Source organism: Vanderwaltozyma polyspora, genomic scaffold (genome assembly GCF_000150035.1).
Source record: "Vanderwaltozyma polyspora DSM 70294 KpolScaffold1048 genomic scaffold, whole genome shotgun sequence".
Lineage (NCBI taxonomy): Eukaryota > Fungi > Ascomycota > Saccharomycetes > Saccharomycetales > Saccharomycetaceae > Vanderwaltozyma > Vanderwaltozyma polyspora.
This window is the reverse complement of record NW_001834685.1, coordinates 110,877-132,299: the sequence shown is the minus strand read 5'-3', so window position 1 is coordinate 132,299 and position 21,423 is coordinate 110,877. Positions and strand designations below refer to the sequence as shown.

The 21,423-nt window shown below is 31.8% G+C and overlaps 7 protein-coding genes across 7 annotated transcripts; 5 read left to right on the top strand and 2 right to left on the bottom strand.

Moving 5' to 3' along the window:
• Window positions 1-4,757: 4,757 nt before the first annotated feature.
• RLM1 (Rlm1p) lies at window positions 4,758-6,788 on the top strand (the record flags this gene model as incomplete). Its single annotated transcript, XM_001646425.1, has 1 exon — window positions 4,758-6,788. One exon carries the CDS (start codon window positions 4,758-4,760, stop codon window positions 6,786-6,788), a length of 2,031 nt encoding a protein of 676 aa, XP_001646475.1.
• A 2,296-nt stretch (window positions 6,789-9,084) lies between these two features.
• On the top strand, window positions 9,085-9,795 carry RPS6A (40S ribosomal protein eS6; the record flags this gene model as incomplete). The annotated part of the gene is made up of 1 exon (XM_001646424.1): window positions 9,085-9,795. One exon carries the CDS (start codon window positions 9,085-9,087, stop codon window positions 9,793-9,795), a length of 711 nt encoding a protein of 236 aa, XP_001646474.1.
• Window positions 9,796-10,067: 272 nt separating this feature from the next.
• On the bottom strand, window positions 10,068-11,468 carry Kpol_1048p46 (uncharacterized protein; the record flags this gene model as incomplete). The annotated part of the gene is made up of 1 exon (XM_001646423.1): window positions 10,068-11,468. The coding sequence occupies one exon, from the start codon at window positions 11,466-11,468 to the stop codon at window positions 10,068-10,070; it is 1,401 nt and encodes a 466-aa protein (XP_001646473.1).
• Window positions 11,469-12,498: 1,030 nt separating this feature from the next.
• DTR1 (Dtr1p) lies at window positions 12,499-14,445 on the bottom strand (the record flags this gene model as incomplete). Its single annotated transcript, XM_001646422.1, has 1 exon — window positions 12,499-14,445. The coding sequence occupies one exon, from the start codon at window positions 14,443-14,445 to the stop codon at window positions 12,499-12,501; it is 1,947 nt and encodes a 648-aa protein (XP_001646472.1).
• A 1,652-nt stretch (window positions 14,446-16,097) lies between these two features.
• On the top strand, window positions 16,098-16,910 carry SEC62 (Sec63 complex subunit SEC62; the record flags this gene model as incomplete). The annotated part of the gene is made up of 1 exon (XM_001646421.1): window positions 16,098-16,910. The coding sequence occupies one exon, from the start codon at window positions 16,098-16,100 to the stop codon at window positions 16,908-16,910; it is 813 nt and encodes a 270-aa protein (XP_001646471.1).
• Window positions 16,911-18,990: 2,080 nt separating this feature from the next.
• Kpol_1048p43 (medium-chain fatty acid ethyl ester synthase/esterase) lies at window positions 18,991-20,346 on the top strand (the record flags this gene model as incomplete). The annotated part of the gene is made up of 1 exon (XM_001646420.1): window positions 18,991-20,346. One exon carries the CDS (start codon window positions 18,991-18,993, stop codon window positions 20,344-20,346), a length of 1,356 nt encoding a protein of 451 aa, XP_001646470.1.
• Window positions 20,347-20,844: 498 nt separating this feature from the next.
• Window positions 20,845-21,213, top strand: MGR2 (Mgr2p; the record flags this gene model as incomplete). Its single annotated transcript, XM_001646419.1, has 1 exon — window positions 20,845-21,213. The coding sequence occupies one exon, from the start codon at window positions 20,845-20,847 to the stop codon at window positions 21,211-21,213; it is 369 nt and encodes a 122-aa protein (XP_001646469.1).
• Between the last annotated feature and the right edge of the window lie 210 nt (window positions 21,214-21,423).

Below are 21,423 nucleotides of genomic sequence, written 5' to 3'. Positions count from 1 at the left end.
ATGGATATTCCTCAATTAATAGACTTAATTAACTAGAAAGAAAGTGAGGAAAAAAGAATTTAAAATTTGAAATAGTATGAATATAAAATTCTTCCGATTTAGTTGAAAGCCAATAAAAATCAGCACTGTTGCCCTTATTTTTTCATTTTAATCAAGCATTCTAGCCATCGTATCACTTTTAACCAATTTCCTATGAATTGACTGTCGTCTAGTCTTGATACTCTTTTTTCCCGTTTCTTTTACAGCTAACCATAATAATCTAGTAAAATATTGAAGACTAAGAGTGCTGTTGCAATGGAACAGGAACCAGTAACACGAGTAATCCCTATTTCTGTGTACAATACATTTTTTCACTTCTACTGCACCTCCCCTTTGCTTATTATCTTTTGCTGTTTATTGTTGATATTTCCAATTCCTAGAACCATTTCCACAGGTGAAGTTAATCACTGCAATGCTATTCATCTATTAACTGGCTATACTTCAATTTGTGAAGATTCAAGAAATATCTGTTTTTAGTCAAAATAAGTTGTAGGAGTGATTGTTCCAGATATAATATAACAAGATATAATATAATATGATATAAAACATAACATAATATAACGTAATATACTATAATATATTGCAATATAACTATAATACAAGTATAACATCCTATGTTATTTCAAATATCCTAAAACGTTCACTACAACTTTAACCTTGTTCTACAAGCTACGCTAATTAGAATTCGGATGCCTTCCGCCAAATAGGATCTGGAATATAAGACCTTACCCACTAAATTGTACAAAACGAACATATCAGTCTCATTGTATTGGAAGAGACGGAACTGACGGAATATTAGATGCCTAATGAGGGGCAGTCAAGTGGGAGACAACGTTTCGAATACTACATAAATATATATTTATATAAATATATATATATATATAGTATCTAGCCACATTGAAAAACAGAGAGAAAGATACAAATCTTCTCCGAACCTTTTTGTCGTATCACAGACCTTTGTAGTTATTAATTACTGCCAGAAGTTATCTCTCTTTTGATTTTTATCTCTCGTAGAATCTTCTTAGAAACCTCAACCAGAATTTCCGCTATCTCTTTCTAAACTTACTTTTTACTCTCACTAACTCCCCTCTCCCCTTCCTGTCTGTCTACCTGTCCGGCTGTCTTGACATCAATATCTTTTTTCCAGCAGGCTCCAGTCCATCTCTGTCTCTCTAGGCTGGCAAAGGCACCTCCTGCCCCTTCCAACGGTTAGCTAGCCGTTTAAGCTGGTCTCCTTCTACGTATCACGGTAGTAAGTACCTGGGTATATAATGTTGTTACAAAAGTAGTGTGGGATCAAACCCGCTTCAAGTGATATCTTGTTATGTTTAAATTTTATACTATTTTGACGACACAGTTGCTTACCACTCACAAATAATCAAGTGTTCAAGTCAGCCTTTGAATCTGACTGTAGTGCGAGTAAAGTTTAAGAAAGGTAGAATTATAGAGCGACTTTTAATATGTAAAAATTTAGATCAAGTTTAAGCCAAAGAAAACATTGCTGCAGAGCTACATAATGTATCTGATTTGATCATTTGATTCAAAAATTTAATCAGTTAAACCTATGAAATGTCTTATAATTTAATTTACCTCTAATCTACACACTTACTTAAGATCTTATACGTACGAGTGCTTTCTTTTAATGATGGTAAACCGGTAATTATTTTCTATGATATTTTCTAGTTAGGTTTGTTATCTATAATATTTCCACAAGTATATCATATAATATACTGAGTTTTATTAGGTATGTTTCTGTTTCAATATTACCTAATTTTTTTTTTTTGGTTTGTTCTTGGTGTTGGAAAATAGATTTTAAAATCAAGTAGACAAAAAGAAATTCTCGTACTATATATCCCCTATATTAATTGCTCCGACACAACCGAACTATTGAAGTATTCATTCTATCTAACAAGACATGTCTTTTATTAGTTTAAGCATAATAGTGTTTTAGGCTATGCTATGCCTTGCTTTGCTTTTTCCCTCTAATCGTTTCCGCTATATTACGATGACCTGGCACAACTTTGCCCTGGAAAACACCCAGTTCTCAGTTAAATTATTCTTCCCTATTCTACTAATGATATATAATAATTTCTCTGATTGTGAAAAAGGAAGTATTCTCCAATTTTGGTTTATGAAAACGATAGTTACAACCATTAAACATATAACCAACTCTCTTCCTACTTGACTTAAGTAAATTCTCTATGAAAGATTAGTTACCATAATCAGCTTATCTCTCTAGTTTCTCTTTGTATCAAGCAAGATATTGCCTTTTTAATGAAAAGAAAAAATAAAATTTTCTTTTCTTATGTATTGCTGGGGTTAACAAACTTAATACCAAGTAACATACATGCACGTACTTGTATTGACAGTAATATCTGATAACTATTCTAATAGAGTTTTCTTTACTTACTCCAAATATATATGGATTATTATTCAATAGTTGACTGTCAGTAATTAAGAGATCAAAAATTCTAAAAATTTAACCTAGCAAAATTGTATATCTCTAAGTTGCTTTATTAAAATTTGAACCAGACAGTCAAAAGAGACCTCAAATACAATATCATTGCTGAGATCACTTGAATCGTCTTAGTATCTACCACAGTTCTGAATGTTCCACGGTTTGTAGCATTTGCTTTTTTTTTTTTGAAATAAAGCTGTCGTTTAATTAAATTCATTATTCGAAGAAATGTATTTACAAGCAAGATCATAATCAATATTTTGATTAGACGGAAGGTTGCTGCGGTCACAGCAGTAATATTAGATTTCAAAATTTAATAAATTACGTTAAAGTTTTAAAACCCGGTTGAATTCATTCTATTATAAACTTACGTGCTTTCCATTTGTTAGAGTATCCAAATAGCTTTAATTCAGTTCGAAGTTACCTTTAATACTACTATCTCTATATAATTTTAATCATTAATTATGACACCTCTGCTACGTTTATTAGTACCTTATCCTTATCCTTGTTAATAAAAATATTATTATTATTATTGTTATTATATTATTATTTTTATTATTATTATTATGGTTATGGCTATTGTTAATGTTATTGTTATTATAATGATACAAGCGAGTAGCTGTGCTGGTGGTTAGATTAGTATGTCATCACCAATTTCTTCTTTCTTTTTGCCTTGCCTTTTTCTTTTTGCTGGATTAATTTCAATCAGATTTACTGAGCTTCCCTTAAGCTTAAATTTAAAATTGTGGAAGCAATAAATCCTTTGCATTGTAATCCTGATTAGGGACATATCCTTCTCTAAGGGAGAAAGAGAGATTAGTTCTTCAAAATCTACTATAATTGTGGATGTTTAAAACCCAAGCCTTTACACTACCCTGTCTAATGCTATGTTATATGCAATACAATTCATCAATTCGTTAATAAGTTTCTTTAAAAGAAAAAAACAACACTTCTACTACAAGTTCTTTAATTAGAGGAGTTACGTTAGAATAAATAAGCTGAATTTTTTAACATGTTTATAAACTACTAACGATTAGTAATATTCCTAGTGTATAAACTTCCAGCTGTATTTACATAATTATGTTTCTTTTGTTTTTGGTCTTTACTAATTTCTGCGTTTTTCGTTGTATCCTTTCTTTCATATTGAAATTATTTAATATTTTCTCTCTTCAGTATTGCTATTATTATAATATCCATTTGTTCTTATGAGGTTCCTTCCTCCCTTTAGTAAAAACATTGTAAATAAGTACTTTCCTTAGTTAGTAGAACTAGATATTAAAGGGAATACCTCTCTTTTCGAACTCTCTTTTGCTTTTTATCACTTTTATTTATTTTACGATATTTTTTTCCTTCGAGTTATTACATACTACTACTAGTTCCACTATTACTACTTACTTTGACAATTTCTTTGTATTGTCCTACATTTATACACTATACACTATTCATTATTCGTTATTACAACAATCACATAATAGCATAATATCAATATCAAGATACTATTGATAATAGACATAGTCAACTTCATACTTTCATTGAATCTGTAAATGAAATCAAGTGAATTGTGTAGAATTGAAATGGACTGAACTGAAGTTATACACATATCCACAGTTTGGTCCACTACTTTAATGAATAAAAGTCCGGCCAAGGAATTAAAACAAACAAAACCTTCTAAAATTCATAGAAACCAAAAATTCCTTTCTTTGTTGAACTTACTAGGTAATATCTATTATTTCCATTATACCTTATTTTAACCATTTTAGAAATCAATATTGTTCTGTTTTTTCCTTTCTTTATTTCAACTTAAAATTTTTAATATATATATTATATAAATATCTCGAGCTAAATTAAAAATATAATTAGTGTCGTCGTTCCTTATAAAGAATTGTTATTCTTTATTGGTGGTGATTGTAATTGTACTTTCTAGATTTATATTTAGCCTTGCATATTAAATATTCTAGTTTCAACATCTCCTTCTATTGTTATAAGTTGCTATTATTACACTTAAGTATTTTATTTTAGGTTCAGTTCCCAATTTAAGTTTTTTAGTTTTAATATCAAAAAAATAAAAGAGGATTTAAATTTAGATATTCAACTACTAGATCAAAAGAGATTTTATTTTATATATTTCAGATTATTTATTTAATTGCCAATAGAAACTGATCCAAACTAATATAAGAAAATTTCAATAGCTGATTTATTTTTCTCACATATTCATACAACTGTTTTCAACTACATTTTAAAGTTTTATTATTTTAAAACTATGGGTAGGCGTAAGATTGCGATTAAACCTATCACAGAAGAAAGAAATAGATCTGTTACATTTATTAAACGTAAAGGAGGATTATTCAAAAAGGCACACGAATTAGCAGTATTATGCCAAGTAGATATTGCTGTCATAATTTTAGGCGCAAATAGCACTTTTTATGAATTTTCTTCCTGTGATATTAAAGAATTATTAGAGCATTATAAAAATGACAAACAGTTTGCTCATATATCAAAAGATCCTTCGCATTTTGGAAATTATCCAAACACTTCAGAATCTCGACATAATTCCTTTGTTACATCTGAATCAATAAATGATAATGGTGATGATGATTTTAACAAAGATGAAATTGATGATGATGACGCAGATAATGAAAATGATAGTGAACTTAATGATACTGATATATTAAACAAAAATGAATTAATGACCGATAGCTTGCCACTTTGTCTAACAAAGACTACTACTAATGATACGAATACTGAGAGAAAACGTAAATTAGAGACTGATCAAGAGTCCCAACATTTTTGTCAAAAGTTTTATAGGACTAAATTTTTACCAGATAACTTTGATATTGAACCATGTAAGGAACCATTGCATATTAACAAAGTTATTCCTAACATTGACAACAATAGCAACAATACTAATGAAAATAGCAATCAACAAAATAATACACCTAATCATGAGGTGTTGAAAACCTTTAGGGAGAATACACCTGTATCCGAATTTTATGCTTCTACTAAACAAGCATTTAATAAATATTATGTTGACTGTCCTAACTCCTCATCAAGAGATAATGAAACCACACGATCGAGGATGCTTTCGTTTGAATCTAATGTATCCAATAAGACTGATGGAAACTCAGGTGTATATTGTAATGACAATTCAACAGATAATATTTGCTTAATACAAAACAAACAATCACCATCTGAAACAATCGAATCATGCTTAGATTATTCTAATAGTGAAGATATTAAAAAAGAAATCCAGTCACCAGTACATGCTACAGAGTTTCCAATCAAAGGCTTAAATGATACCAATAACCACAACAAATCAACTCTAGATAAAATATATTCTCCTAAATTAGTTGAAGGTTCAGCGGATGTGTCAGGTACAGCTAGTCCGTTGCTTAAGGTTGTCTCAACCCCCAGCCACCTTATACCAACTAATAATGAATTACAGTTAATTCCAGCAAATGGTGAATCTGAAATGGATAGGACTATTGCAGTTGATTGCGAATTTCCTAAGTATCGGAATTATCGAGATGATAATATTAACATGATGTTATCTAATGTGAATTCACAACAACAGCTTAAGCATGAGCTAAATATGCGTTCTAAACATAATCAAATTGATCATACTGATTGTAATGCTGACACTATTTCTGCTTCTAGGATGACGACAGGAACAACGATAACATCTGATAATGCAGATAGTATATTTGACAGTAATAGAATTAATGTCAACCCCACTGACATTAGAATAAACCATAACAACAACAATATGACCAAAAAGACAATTTATAAAGAGAGCAAATATGAGAATTCGAATGAAGATACGATTTACGATGGTAATGCCCAATTCCACAAGCTAACTATTCATGATCAAAACAGGCCAATGAATGAAGGTCGACAGTATTATAACTCACAAATCGAACAAGAGAATGGTAATTTGATGATTGGTGATCGGAATACAGATTCGTCAGTTCAAGTGTCACCTAATGTTTCTTATCAATTGTCATTGTTTCAAGAATGGTTGCATCATACTGGTAATATTAAAAATGGATTAAATATTCAATACTGTAGTAGTAGTAGTCACAATCAAAACCATGGCCATACTATTCCCAGCACTGTGAGTACTAACACGAATAATTATTGTCATAATCATAACAATTGTATACCTGTACCATCGACTATGCTATATCAAAGTAATGGTTGTTCAAATTTCTGTCATCCTGGTTATTCGGACTATTCATTTGATTCGAGTCATTACAACAATAACAATAACAATCCATCACCAACTAATTTATAAGTTTATTTTTTAGGAACATTGAAGATCAAAGCTCAAGAAGCAGATTAATAATAAATAAATAAATTACACGGGACCTTTGCAAGGAACCACAGACATTCAGACAGTTTTAAATATATCGTTTCAATCTAGTTTACATCAAAACCCTCAAAAAAAAATATCAGACACGACAGACACTACATTTTATTTTTTTGTTAATTCTTTTATCATCCATCTCATATATCAATGTTTTATTTTATTGATGAGGGAGGTATAATCCATGATCCATCTATCTAGCTCAAGTTGAAGTTTGAAAACTTTACAAATGTATTTTTGCACAATTAAATTAAATAGAAAAAACAGACACACGCTCATACACGTCCACACGGTCACAAACACACATATATCAAATAATATTCAAATAACAGTTTCCAATTTCATCTATAATTAAATAATTAAAAACCAAGATACCATGGGTAGGAAGGGGGGGAATTTATTACCCTTTTCTAATAATAATTAACAATTACATAATCACAATGCATAAATAATTCCTTAACTTTCATCAAGAAAAAGAAAGCGATTCACTAGATATATAAAAGTTTATACAAGTTCTATTACTGTCCCATGAAGAAATGGGATAAACGCATTCAAAAGAAAAGCTATAGATAGATAGATAGGTAGATAGATAGGTCATCAATTGGTGAATTGGTGTATCCTCAATTAATTCATTATTTGAAATTAACACATCATCCCATCCCTAACAGAATATTCGAAATAGTATAGTTGATAGAATCCATCAAGAAAACTAATCTTTATACTAATTCAAATTCAAATTCAAATTCAAATTCAAACTCAAATTCAAACTCAAATTCAAATTTGGTTTGATCTTGAACCATTTTCTGTCGTTTTAAAATAGATTTGTACGAGTGCTTGTCTGTGTCTGTGTCTGTGTGTGTCTGTTTTGGATATTTTCCATTTTCCCAATCAGAAACGAACGATCCGGCTTTTAAAAGAAAAAAGCACCAAACACCTGGCAGATATGAGAATACATCTCTTGGCATTTTTTCGTGTCAAAGTATGTTTCAATCAGGTGGGAAAGAAACGAAACGTAATGTAACAAGGGGGAAGGGGGAGGTGCGTAGGAATTGATATGTTTATCCCCGTAATCGGGGGAGAGAGATTGAAAAAAAAAACAGAGTAGACGCAAGTAGGAACAGATAACAACGACAACCACGACTGCCAGATCAGTCGAAAGGAGCCGAAGAAAACTTGTGCTTTCGTTACTTTTGCCATATCGGGACGAGCAGATTATCATTTCTTCTTTGTTTCTCCTACTTCTCTCTTAGTCGTTTCTTTTTAAAAAAAACCACCACTCCACTTGTGTTTCTTGTAATTGCCGTCGCGGCTCCATCCCGATTTGTCATTTTCCCTGCGAAAGTTGCAGATACGGCAGGGTAAGACGCGTTTGTTTTGTTTTGTTTTGTTTTTCTTCTGTTCTTTTCCGGAAAGTGACTGTTTACTCAACAACAGTACATCCGTACATTTCTTGTCTCTCTTCTCCCTTTCTGCTCCTCCCGTCCAATTTTTTAACAAATTTCCAACAATCATCTATTCACCCACTCACACGCCCACTCACACACTAACCCACTCACCCACTCACCCACTCATTCAATATCAATATCAATATATGGTTGGTTTGTATTATTGTAGTTTTTCAACTTTTTCACCATCCATTCATACATCAGCTAACCTCTCTCCATTCTCTCTACAGCTTATTGTCTCTGATCCTATCCATCAATACTCTAGCGCTGCCTGCCACATCCAATCCAACCCAATCACATCGAACAACCTCTTTCTTTATGAATATTATTGCTATTATCGCCAACCGTTCGTTATCCATCAAATTTCAAGTATATACCAATCAATCAATCAATCAATCAATCAATCATTCAATCCCATCACCTTCATTCTATACTGAATGAAAATATACATCCAATCTGTATTTCACCTTATCCCTACATCACGTTGGTCCTATTGTGCCTACTACACTTGACCTTCTCTCTCATGCTACAGTAACACATTATACCTTTTCCCAATAACCTCTCCATCTTTCTTCTGTACCTACTCTCCCGCTGGAGCATATTCTAGTATTTCTTATTTTTAATGCTGTAATGCCATCCATCTATACTTATTTATCAATTGCTTGTCACGTACTTAATACACGCTAGCTATTCATTACATTTCTATTTAAACTTATTTAAAAGGTTCTTCTCCGCTACCATCCCAATTATAACAACCCAATTGATTCAATAGGACAAAGATGAAGTTGAATATTGCTTACCCAGTTAACGGTACCCAAAAGACCGTCGAAATCGATGATGAACACAGAATCCGTGTATTCTACGACAAGAGAATTGGTCAAGAAGTCGACGGTGAAGCCGTTGGTGACGAATTCAAAGGTTACACCTTCAAGATCTCCGGTGGTAACGACAAACAAGGTTTCCCAATGAAACAAGGTGTCCTATTACCAACTAGAGTTAAGTTATTACTAGCTAAGGGCTATTCCTGTTACAGACCAAGACGTACTGGTGAAAGAAAGAGAAAGTCTGTCAGAGGTGCCATTGTCGGTCCAGATTTGGCTGTCTTGTCTTTGGTCATCACCAAGAAGGGTGAACAAGAATTAGAAGGTGTCACCGACTCTACCGTCCCAAAGAGATTGGGTCCAAAGAGAGCTAACAACATTAGAAAATTCTTTGGTTTAACTAAAGAAGATGATGTCCGTGATTTTGTTATCAGAAGAGAAGTCACCAAAGGTGAAAAAACTTACACTAAGGCTCCAAAGATTCAAAGATTAGTCACCCCACAAAGATTGCAAAGAAAGAGATACCAAAAGGCCTTAAAGGTTAAGAATGCTCAAGCTCAAAGAGAAGCTGCTGCCGAATACGCTCAATTATTGGCCAAGAGATTGTCTGAAAGAAAAGCTGAAAAAGCTGAAACTAGAAAGAGAAGAGCTTCCTCTTTGAAGGCTTAATTTAAACGACATCAACATTAACATCAACATTAACAATAATAACAACAACAATAATAATAAAAATTCATGATAGCAATTATATTGCAAACTTAGTTTTGTACATTTCATTGTCTATCTTATATAAATGACATAGTCAACGCCTAAAAAAATAACATTATGATAAGATTTCAAAACGTAAATTCCTTGTATTAGAACTATAGATTGTAAATTAAATTATTTGTTAAACTAATTAAACAGAAAAGAGAAAGAAAACCTAGTAAAACGACGCATTTTCATTTCAATGTCACCAACTCTTCCGCACTAGTAGGGTGAATTGCGACACAGTTATCAAAGTCTGCTTTAACAGCGCCCATTTTAATTGCAACACCGAAGCCTTGCATTATTTCAGATGAACAATCACCTACTATATGTAAACCAACTACTTTCTCTGTTGGTCCTGCACATATCAATTTGTACTTGGTAGGTGTTTTTTCTTGTAACATTGAATAATAAAGTGCTGAGAAACTTGTATTGTATATTTTTAAATTCTCTTGACCAAACTGCTCAATTGCCTTTGCTTCAGATAATCCAATTGTGCCAACTTCAGGATGGGAAAATACAACACTCGGAATATTAGTATAATCCAATTTATCCTTAGCAAATTTCTCAGGTCCAAACAATCTATTGGATAATTTTCTACCTGCAGCAATTGCAACTGGCGTCAGTTCAATCCTTCCTGACACATCCCCTAAAGAGTAAACATTTGGGACACTAGTATTCTGATATTCGTCTGTCAATATCTGACCTTTGTCATTTAATTTAACTCCTATGTTTTCTAACCCAAAGTCCAAGTATGACTTCCTTCCAATGGTCCAAATTATACAGTCTGCTCCCTCTATTGTTTCTGATGTCGTTAGAGTAACATTTAACTTACCGTCTGTTCTTTTTTCAACCTTTTGAACTTTCGCTTCTTTATGGACATTAATGCCAGTTGCAACGTAATGGTCAGTAATTGTTTCTTGAATCAAAATATCAAATTTTCTAAGAACAGTTTTACCTCTAATAACCAAGTGAGCTTCTGTTCCTAATCCATTTAAGACACCAGCTAACTCAATCCCTATATAACCTGCACCAACAACTACGGTTTTTTTAGGTTGAGTCTTTAACGAAAAAAAGCCATCTGAATCAATACCAAATTCATACCCAGGTATTTGATTTGGAATGATTGGTTTTCCACCTGTTGCAATCAGTATATGATCTCCAGAATAAATATTTTTAGTTCCATCATGTTTAGAAACTTCTACATGGCCCTGCTTATCAAAAGTTGCCCAACCAAAGTCAATGTCGACGCCAAATTTCTTCAAATTTTCTTCATATATTCCATTAAGTACTCTTAAATAGCTATCTCTCTTATCAACAAACTCTCTCCAATTAAAGGTCAAATTCTCCTTATTCAATGGTAAATTTTCAAAGAGCTTATAATCATGAGCATCGGTAATACTTTTTGCCAAGTTAGAAGCATACCACATTAATTTTTTTGGAATACAACCTACATTTACACATGTACCACCTAGTTTTTTACCTTCAATTAACAAAGTCTTTGCACCATATTGGGAAGCTCTTCTTGCAGAACCAACACCTCCAGAACCACCGCCTATTACAATAAATTCGTAATGTTTCACTGCCGATGACATTGACCTAATTCTTGACCTTATTATGAAACTGGTAGACCCTCAATTAATACAAATATTCAACTTTGGAAATATATCAGGACATAAATAATGGCAATTCCAACATGTATGTTCTAAGCCTGTTTTATACATTCTTTAATTTCCCTTTTGACAGTACCTCAATTGGTACCTGAAAAGACTAGTTAGCATAATAAAATTTTAATGTCGTCTCCCCTAAATTTAGAGCATTGTTAATCCATATATAAATATTCATAACACTTAAAAATAATTGTTGGAATGACCTCTATTCACCTAAATTGCTCTTAGCTTTCACTTATTTCAAAAATATGTAAAGCATATTAGATTTTATTACTTGAACATTCTTGATCTTATAAAATCAGTGTATTACCTAATAATAAAGAAGGAATTTAACAAAGGGAACCAAGCCTGTAATCGTTTAACAAAAAGGAATTACTTAAACATACCATTAGAAAGGTTCTAGTAATGGTGTTAGCAATTTATTCTGGTTTACTAGTTTCAGGCATTCTTGATTTAAATTAATTGTAATTTTCACCTTGTGCAGACAGACCTACTTATTACCCATTTGGCTATAATAATAAAAATATAAGGAAGACAAAGTCTATAACCTTTCTTACTTCATTCGAATTATTTTGAAAAGACTAGGGCCCTTATAGAGTAAAATAGTTTCATTGGCAATATATATTATTCATATTTTTTTTTCATTTAATAGTTTAAAAAGTTTCCATTATTAGGATATTTTCATATAATTGGATATAATTATTGAAGGTAAAATTGTTATTTTAACTACAACAACTGGGAAGAATAAAAAATCATTGAAAGTGACGAATACAATTATATTCAGTTACTTTGTTAATTTTTTGGAACTATTTAAAAGATTCTTTTAATATATTTATTTATCAAGAAAAGATAATTTATATGCAATGTGTCATGACCGTGCTTCAACACAAGTACAATGTTATATATACAATTATATGTGGAAGATGTTTTGATTGAAAAAAGTGATAGTTCTAAATCAAATTGGTGGATCATCCCATCTGTTTCCATTGAAAATTAGATATACGATACCAATCAATGAGATAATATTGAAGAATGCTAAGCCTGTGAAGCACCATCCAGCTCCCATTTTATCTGCTAACGTCATTATGATTGCTGAACTGATTGCAGCAGCAGAATTTCTGAACATTGTACTTAATGCTACAGCTGTTGCTGCTCGCCTTGCCAGTAGTTCTGTCAAGTATGTCATTGTCGTATTACTACACCAAGTCAAACCAAATGCATTCATAGCTGCAAAAACATACGACCAAATAATACTGTTGTGTTTTTGAATTGTCCAACCATATCCAATGCATCCAGCAGTATTGATTACGATTCCCCATATTTGTAGATATAATCTGAATTCTGAAGGGAATCTTCTATTTTCATGTGTTTTTATCCATCGTGCTCTTATATAATCTGAAAGATGACCACCAGTTTGAGAACCTATTAGCATAGCAACACCAGGGCAGATATATGCTAAACCAGTTTTGAAGCTGCTATAGCCATATTGTGTTTGAAGGTAATATGAAAAGGTGACACTAAATGCATAATAATTTGCAAACAACAAAGCAGTGCCAATTGAAGTAATTAAGACGGGAGGATATTTCAGTAATGAGAAGTAAGTGTGAATACCAGCCTTCTGAGGTCTTGGATATAGTTTTTGAAATGTTGGATCATCAGTTACAGGTTTTTGTATGCCAATATTAGAGAAAAATTGCCAATTTGAGTCCTTTTGAATAGTTTGACTTTCAATTGCACTTAAATCCGATTTATTATCCTTCATAGCCATTTTTTCATTTTTATATTGATTATTATTATTATTCTTATGTTTGATCCATCTTTTATCACCATTTCCTACCATGCATCTTAAAGTTTCTGGTAAGAATACCAAGACCAGGAAAAATGCGACACCTGACATGATTGAGGTAAAGCCAAATAGCCATCTCCAATTATCATTTATTAGGATAACTCCAGCAATGATAGGTGCCACAATAGGTCCCATATTTGGCCCCATCATAAAATAGGCAATAGCTTTGCCTCTATGTTTTGGTGCTGTTATATCAGTAACCGTGCCTGCACCCATTGACATCACTGAACTAGAAGAGAAAGCTTGAAAGATACGTAGGAAGTAAAGAAGACCTATCTTTGCTGGCAATGAAGCTAACAAGATATTAACAATAGTCATTAGAAGCAATGAACATAAATATAACCATTTTCTACCACATATATCAGCAAAATGACCCCAAATCAGAGGACCAATAGCGAATACCGCCATGAAGACTGACACAGTTGAATTGATGGTAGTGGTTGACACATTAAAAGCTTTTTGTAATGTAGGTAATGCAGGAATATAAATATTACCTGACATAGGGCCTAAAAATCCTATAAATATGATTATTGCAAATATTGTAGTAACTTGACCCTTTGTGAAACTTGTATAGGGCAACTCTTGGTCAATTGGTGAGTTTGAATTTGAATTAGATAATGAATTAGAATCTGATTGCAATCCATTTTTATTCTTCTCGTTTAATACATCATCATTGTTGTTGCTATCACCATTATAATTTTTGTTATTCCCATTATTATCATCACCATTTTCATTCGTAGTGTCATTAGAAATTTCTGGTTCCATATTTTTGTTCAAAATAACGATATTATTATTATCATCAGTTCCGAATTTTTCATAATCACTAGAATTTGAATTCAATGCATCAAATGGTACATCAACAATATCATCATCGATATTGAAATCACCAGACAAACCAGTTGGCATTTTATCCAAGGGAACTGTCATTGCCCTCACAATTGGACTGTCGGAAGAACAAAATGATTTCATACTTGGCGAAACAACAGCTGGGTCATCGTGATCTGATTTATTTGAATTATTCAAATTTGAATTGCTATTTTCTAGGTCTAACGCCATAATTGACTATTTTAATTAACTTTTAAAATATTATTTCTTTTTGTTCTCTTCTCCTTTAATGTATTATACTTTCATATAATAGAATGACAACGACCGAAAACAACAACAACAGTAATAATAGTAAGAACCTACAAAAACTTAATCAAGAAGGTCTCCAATAAACCTAAAACCAATAGATCTTAAAATGATACACACATCCAAGGTGACACTATAAATTAAATTGAATTAAATCTATACATTGAAGGATTGACTAATCAAAAACCTTACTATTTTATAATGAATCAGAATATCATCTAGGATATAATCTAATATCTACAACTATTAATAAAAGGGTTCCAAAACTAAAACTGACCATTAATTTGAAGGATAAAGACATAATGTAGTTCACGAGTTCGTGGTTATTGTTGATTCAAAAATGAGCTACAAAAACCAAAGTTGAAAGTTAGAAAACAATTTGTGTCACCACAGTGAGTGAACCTATCTTAGATATGCCTCAATCGCTTTTGATTACATCTATATCATATTAGTTACAATCGATTGATTTTAAATAGCCAATGCATCTAAAAATACAATACTATAGCTCTTTATACAATTTTTAGCCCAAGCTGGTTAAGTTTAATACAGCGACGGCATTTCTAAACCGAATAGCAAACTTTAATTTACATGTATCAATAATTGATTGTAAATACATTAATAAGGACATAGCTACACCTCCACCTCTGGTCTCCCTTCTCTCTCCTCTCATAATTTAACTTAGAATTAGATTTAAATATATCTAAGTTCAAGAAATGTGAATATATTAGGTAGATTTGTCGGTATGACTATGCCATCTGCTTTCTGCTTATTTTATGTTTTTGTTTAAATTATTTCTACTAACCTTGCCAGTGTAATTTATGAAGGTAAAGACGAATACATTCTCATACATTTTCGAGATTGTCATTTTGTAATCAATTACTGACAAAAGTTGCGTCAAAACCATTTTGGTTAAAGAACCGATTAGTAGTTTATTACATCAACTTCCTTATATCTGTCATTACCCTTTATATAGACTTTGTTACATATATTGTATACAATTTGTATAATTACAGGTTCATTTGAAGTTACCCGCACTGTTTAAATAGATATCTCTTTGTACGTAACATTATTCTTAAACTACCACGAACAGGTAAAGCTGTTTCAATAAAATTAACACTATAATAATATAAGCTATTAAGATAAAAAGATGTTAGAATTGATGATTAAAGTTATGGATCATTGGAAAGTAGTAGACCAATAACAGCATATCTGGCTTCAATTGTCTTAATAACTATACAAGGTTTTATATCTGGTTATTCCTAAATTTTTTTTTAATTCAGTAATTATTAAAAAAAAAAGAGTAAACCACAGGAATTCTTTTTGCTCAATATTTATATTATTGATTTAAGGTTGTGACTCTTTTAGAATTGAATTAATAGAAGCTACTTATTGAATATTCTTTTGACTACTTTTTTCTTATTTTATTGGCGAAAAAGGGTTTAACGAGCATACCGTTGTGATTCTATTACCTACATTTTTTTGGGGTTTTCATTGACTATAGAAATTAATTTTTAAAAAAAAGATAAGCTTACTCAAACGTTATATAATATTTGTCAAGATATCATAGGAAATACACCATGTCAGAAACTAGTCCTGAATCTCCATTAGCTGTGGCCAAATTGTTACGTCATCACAAAGCATTGAAACAAAGAAAAGGTTTATTACAAAATAGACCTATTGAATTTTTCCGCTACAAGAGATTTATAAGAGCATTGAAATCAGATCAATACACCAAGAAATCTAACAATCAACCTGATTTATATCCTATAATTGCTGCTGATGACAAAGATGAAAGTGCAAGAAACGTCTTCATCTCATTAATTAAATCTCAATTGATTGTACCAGTAATAAAGTTACACAGTCATGAATGTAAAGATCATGATCTAAAGCCAAATAAAGATCATCCTCATTTGATTTTGACTCAAAAGGCATTATTAGAAGATGACGCTTATTATGCATGGAATCACAATCCAAAATCTTGGTTAGATATCTTATCTGTTTTTGGTATTATCACTGTTATTTTAACATTGGTTTGTTTCCCATTATGGCCAAGATCAATGAGACGTGGTAGTTACTACTTATCATTAGGTGCTTTAGGTTTGTTAGGTTTGTTCTTTGTATTAGCTTTCATCAGACTAATAATATATCTGATCTCATTGGCATTTTTCAAACAGCAAGGAGGGTTCTGGTTGTTCCCTAATTTATTTGAGGATTGTGGGATCTTTGATAGTTTTAAACCACTATATGGATTTGGTGAAGAAGGTAACTATACATATATCAAAAAGTTGAAGAAGAAAAAGAAGAAGCAAGCAGAAAAGGATGGTGTTACTACTGAAAAATCAAAACTGAAATCTAAATCTAAAAAACAAATAACTGAAAAGGGTAATTAGTAGCTTTAACTCATTCTTAATTAACGAATCAAAAGGTATATTTTTAACTAAATTTTACTAAAATAAGTTTGAATCACTTTTAGTTTACTTTCCATTTCATTTTCTCTTTTTTCAAGTACTGCATAATTGATAAAATAATAAAATTATCACCATTCATTCCACTAGGTTATTTTTTCTTTATTTTGAAATGTCTATCTGAACTTTTTATGACTCTTTCCACTTCAACTTGGATAGATAGAGAATCAAGATAGCAAGATGTTTAGAAGTATATGTAATATAGGCAACTGGAACGATCAGATCAAGCTGAAAAACTTCTAGAATTAAAATAGAAATAAAAATAAAAATAACACTCCAAATGGATGATATAAGTATTGATGTATACTCTCTCTTTAATATAAAAATAAGCAAGGTATAAAGTATAATAATAGTAATAATTTAACAAATATACTGATAATAATATATTGATTATGTTAACCTAGTCACGTTTCTGCTATTTCTTTAACCATATTTATGTATTATATGTATATTCAACTAAACCATTGTAGTTCATTGAATGAATTACTTGAATAAGAATGAATAAAGGAAAGAACGTGAATATATACTTATAAAGGCAAGATACTAAAACCGAGCTATTTGAATCCAACAAAAGCAACACTATTACTAAAAGAGTAATAATTCCATGATTAATTTTTTCACTTTTGTTCTCTTTGCAGGGACCTTCACAGACTAAACTGAACTAGACCAATTCAACACAAATCAACTCAATCTATTCCATACATTAAAATATAATTCCACTAAGAAGCGGATACTAAACTATACACCACTTGAACCAGCCCATTCAAGAGGTATCTTAACGATAATAAGATATCCAACTTTGAAAACCCTCAATAAACTAATTTAATACAACAAACAAAAACCATGATTAGATTCTCTTGTTGAATTTGTATACAATTTATTAAGTCGTTATGGTATGTAAATGAGAGCTTTTGGATAACTTTTGGATAACTTTTGTCTCATTTACATTCTAAGAAAGAAACACTTGTTGCATCGATTAAATAAAAGCAACGTTATTTCAACAAGAAGGGTTCCGTGGTTGAACATTACGTTCAAGTTGCCTTGAAATATATAATAGATTCCTGTAGGAATCAAACCAACATTGGCAGTTGGTTTGATTAAGCTTTCACTCAGACAGTAGGAAAAAAAAAATACAAACTCTTGTATATACTGATGATACTTATGATCTGATATGAAATTAGTTAGTAGTCAAGGATTCCACGGAAACTAATTCCAACTTAAACGTATCCCATTCTCTATATCTCATACCTATCAAAACCAATCTTTACTGGCTTAGCAAGTAATTATATATCTATCAATACGGAGCTGTTACCTTACTAGGTTACGTATTTTGTTGAGCTTCTTTCAACCAACTATGTATCTCCAGTAAAATGTATCAGGATCCAGTTTCGAAACAGGTCGAAGATACAATTCCAGCAAATTACCTTGTTACTTCAAATCACGGAGGTTTTACCTCTTTTGCTTCCATACTGTTAACTTCCAATATCACGTAAACGGGTTTCTTTTTATTCATTCATCATTAAGAAGATATCTTCATTTCACTACTTTAGTTCATTCTAAAAAGAACATTAAGAGCTTAGTAGTTCATCTAGGAGTTTGATAAAACTGGTGAAAGTTTGTGTTTCTTTGTCAAATGTAGGGGCACATTGGTCTAGCCTTGTCTTGTTCTTATTTGAAACTCCAGGATGTGGTTGTTATCATCGTAGATGTATCGATAGAGGAATTTCTCAATAAAGTTACTAATCTTACATTATGCTTACTGAGGTGATGATGGGAATTAAATAATATATATAATGGTGGAATAAACATCGAAACTTGTTGGAATGAAGTGACTCTCGATTCATTAGATAGTCTTATTATTAGCTTTCTATGTTCGTTTAAATCTCTCTTTTACTTTTGTTGATATTTTAATTATCACTATATTTTCATCTCATCTCATCTCATTGTTAGAGGTTTGTCGACTTAACTTTGGTACAAGGAATTCAAGTACAGTCTTCTCCACACAATGTCATCTACTTATCCAACTATCAATCCATTTCGTTGGGGTTTTAATGGTACTGTTACCCAATTCGCTAGTGATGACTCTGTCAAGCTAACTCTAAAAGATAGTAAAGAGAACACAGATTTTAAACATTTCGTATCTCAAAATGTGCCAGGCTTAAGAGATGGTGCTACCTTTAGATTGAACCCATTGTTATTCACTGGTATCTTACAAACTGTCTACCTAGGTGCTGCTAATTTTGATCAAAAATTTAGAGTCTTTTATGGTAGAGAAGTTAGAAAATTCTCAGATGGTGGTATCACTTCAATTGATTGGGTTATGAATTCATGGAAGGATAAATATCATTTCGATCCTTCAAATTGTTCTTATGATAAGAAATCTTTTGATGCTGATGAAAAAGAGACTCATTTAGAGAATTGGCCTCGTTTACATCCATTTACTAGATTCTTAAGAGAACCTGAGATCACCGAAATCGATGGTGACGATAGACCATTAATCGTTGTATTACACGGTTTAGCAGGTGGTTCTCACGAACCTATTATTAGATCATTGACTGAGAGTTTATCTGCTATTGGTAATCATAGATTTAAAGTTGCCGTTTTAAACTCTCGTGGTTGTGCACGTACTAAAGTCACTAATCGTTATTTAGGTACTGCTATCTTTACACTAGATATTGAAGAATTCATTAGAAAAGAATTAGAAAAATTCCCAAATAGAAAGATTTATGCTGTCGGCTTTTCATTTGGTGCAATGCAATTATCAAACTATTTAAGTAAGATGGGTGAAAATTCAATGCTAACGGCTGCTGCCTTTTTATCAAATCCATGGGATATGGTTAACTCAACAAGAAAGATTGACAACGATTTCTGGACAAAGACACTCTTTGCCAAAACATTAGGTCAATTTTTATCAAGATTAATTAAAGTTAATATTGGCGAATTGGAAGTACCAAACGGTACAGTCCCTGATCACGAACCAACCCCAGAAAACCCTTGTTTTTATACATTTACAAAGGAGAATCTACAAAAAATATCAGAGATCACATCCCCATCACAATTCGATGATATATTAACAGCACCATCACTTGGATTTAAAAATGCATATGATTATTATGGTTATGCAACTAGTATTACAAAAATGCCACATTTCAAAATTCCATGTTTAGTGATAAATTCCATCGATGATCCAATTGTTGATAGCAACACTCTACCAAGAAACGAGGCAATGAGCAACCCATATTTAGTTTATTGTGAAACAGATCTTGGTGGGCATTTGGCATATTTAGATTCAGAAAAGAATTCCTGGGTCACTCCAAGAATTGCTGAATATTTCTTTAAATTTGATGAACTGGTTCTCTGAAAATAGCCAACATCCCCTTATCACTATTACATACATATACATATAAGTAGAACTTGGCTTTAAAGTAAATAATGATTATAAATACAAGTAATGTCACCAATTATCAATTATTGACAAATCAAAACTGTTTCCTACCCCAATTCCATCAATTCCAACTCAATTGGAGCCGTTGAAAAGGGACAAATCAACTTAATTCACAAACAAACATATAAATACTATCAAATTAACCCCATTCCTTATCAACCATCGATCATATCGAATCAACTCTTCTCTGTCATCACAAATTTCCATCCTTATGGCCTGGTTCATCTTTTTTTTTTCAATATCTTCTGCAAGGAACTGTAAAAAAGTTGAAAAATATCAAGATAAAAGACCTTTTTAAATGTACTAAACTATATTGATTGTGAAGGTCTAGGATTGATTGGGATTCAGGTTTAGAGTCAACAAGAATACCTATTGGTTTCAGTCCATTGTTCATAGAAAATATAATCACAAGAAATGCCTCCTCCACCACAAATTTACGCTCAACAGCAGCCATCAAATTGGGATAAGTTTAAGATGGGGTTGTTAATGGGATCTACAGTTGGTGTCTGTACAGGTATCTTATTTGGTGGGTTTGCTATTGTCACCCAAGGTCCAGGTCCTGATGGTGTTGTCAGAACTCTAGGGAAATATATCGCTGGTTCTGCTGCTACCTTTGGTCTGTTTATGTCAATCGGTTCAGTAATCAGAAGTGATACTGAAAATGCTAATGAATCCAATCCAACTCGTAAACCAATAACCCTAAAACAACAATTTAGTCTACATCAAAGAGCAAGAGCTGAAGCTTGGAAACTACGTGCCAATTATGGTATCTACAAGGATTGATTCCTCTTTTCACTTTAGTTTTTATCATGCTTTTATATCCATAACCGTCACTTCTAAATAAGTAATATTATATATAAGAAATTAAGCCTTATTTGTATTTTGTACATATAAATAGTTTGTCATCCCAATACATAACTCCTGTTCATAGCCAAGTAACAAGCTTATAAGAACTGTAATCGGTTATCTGTTCTTGTTCAGCTGGTGTTTGTT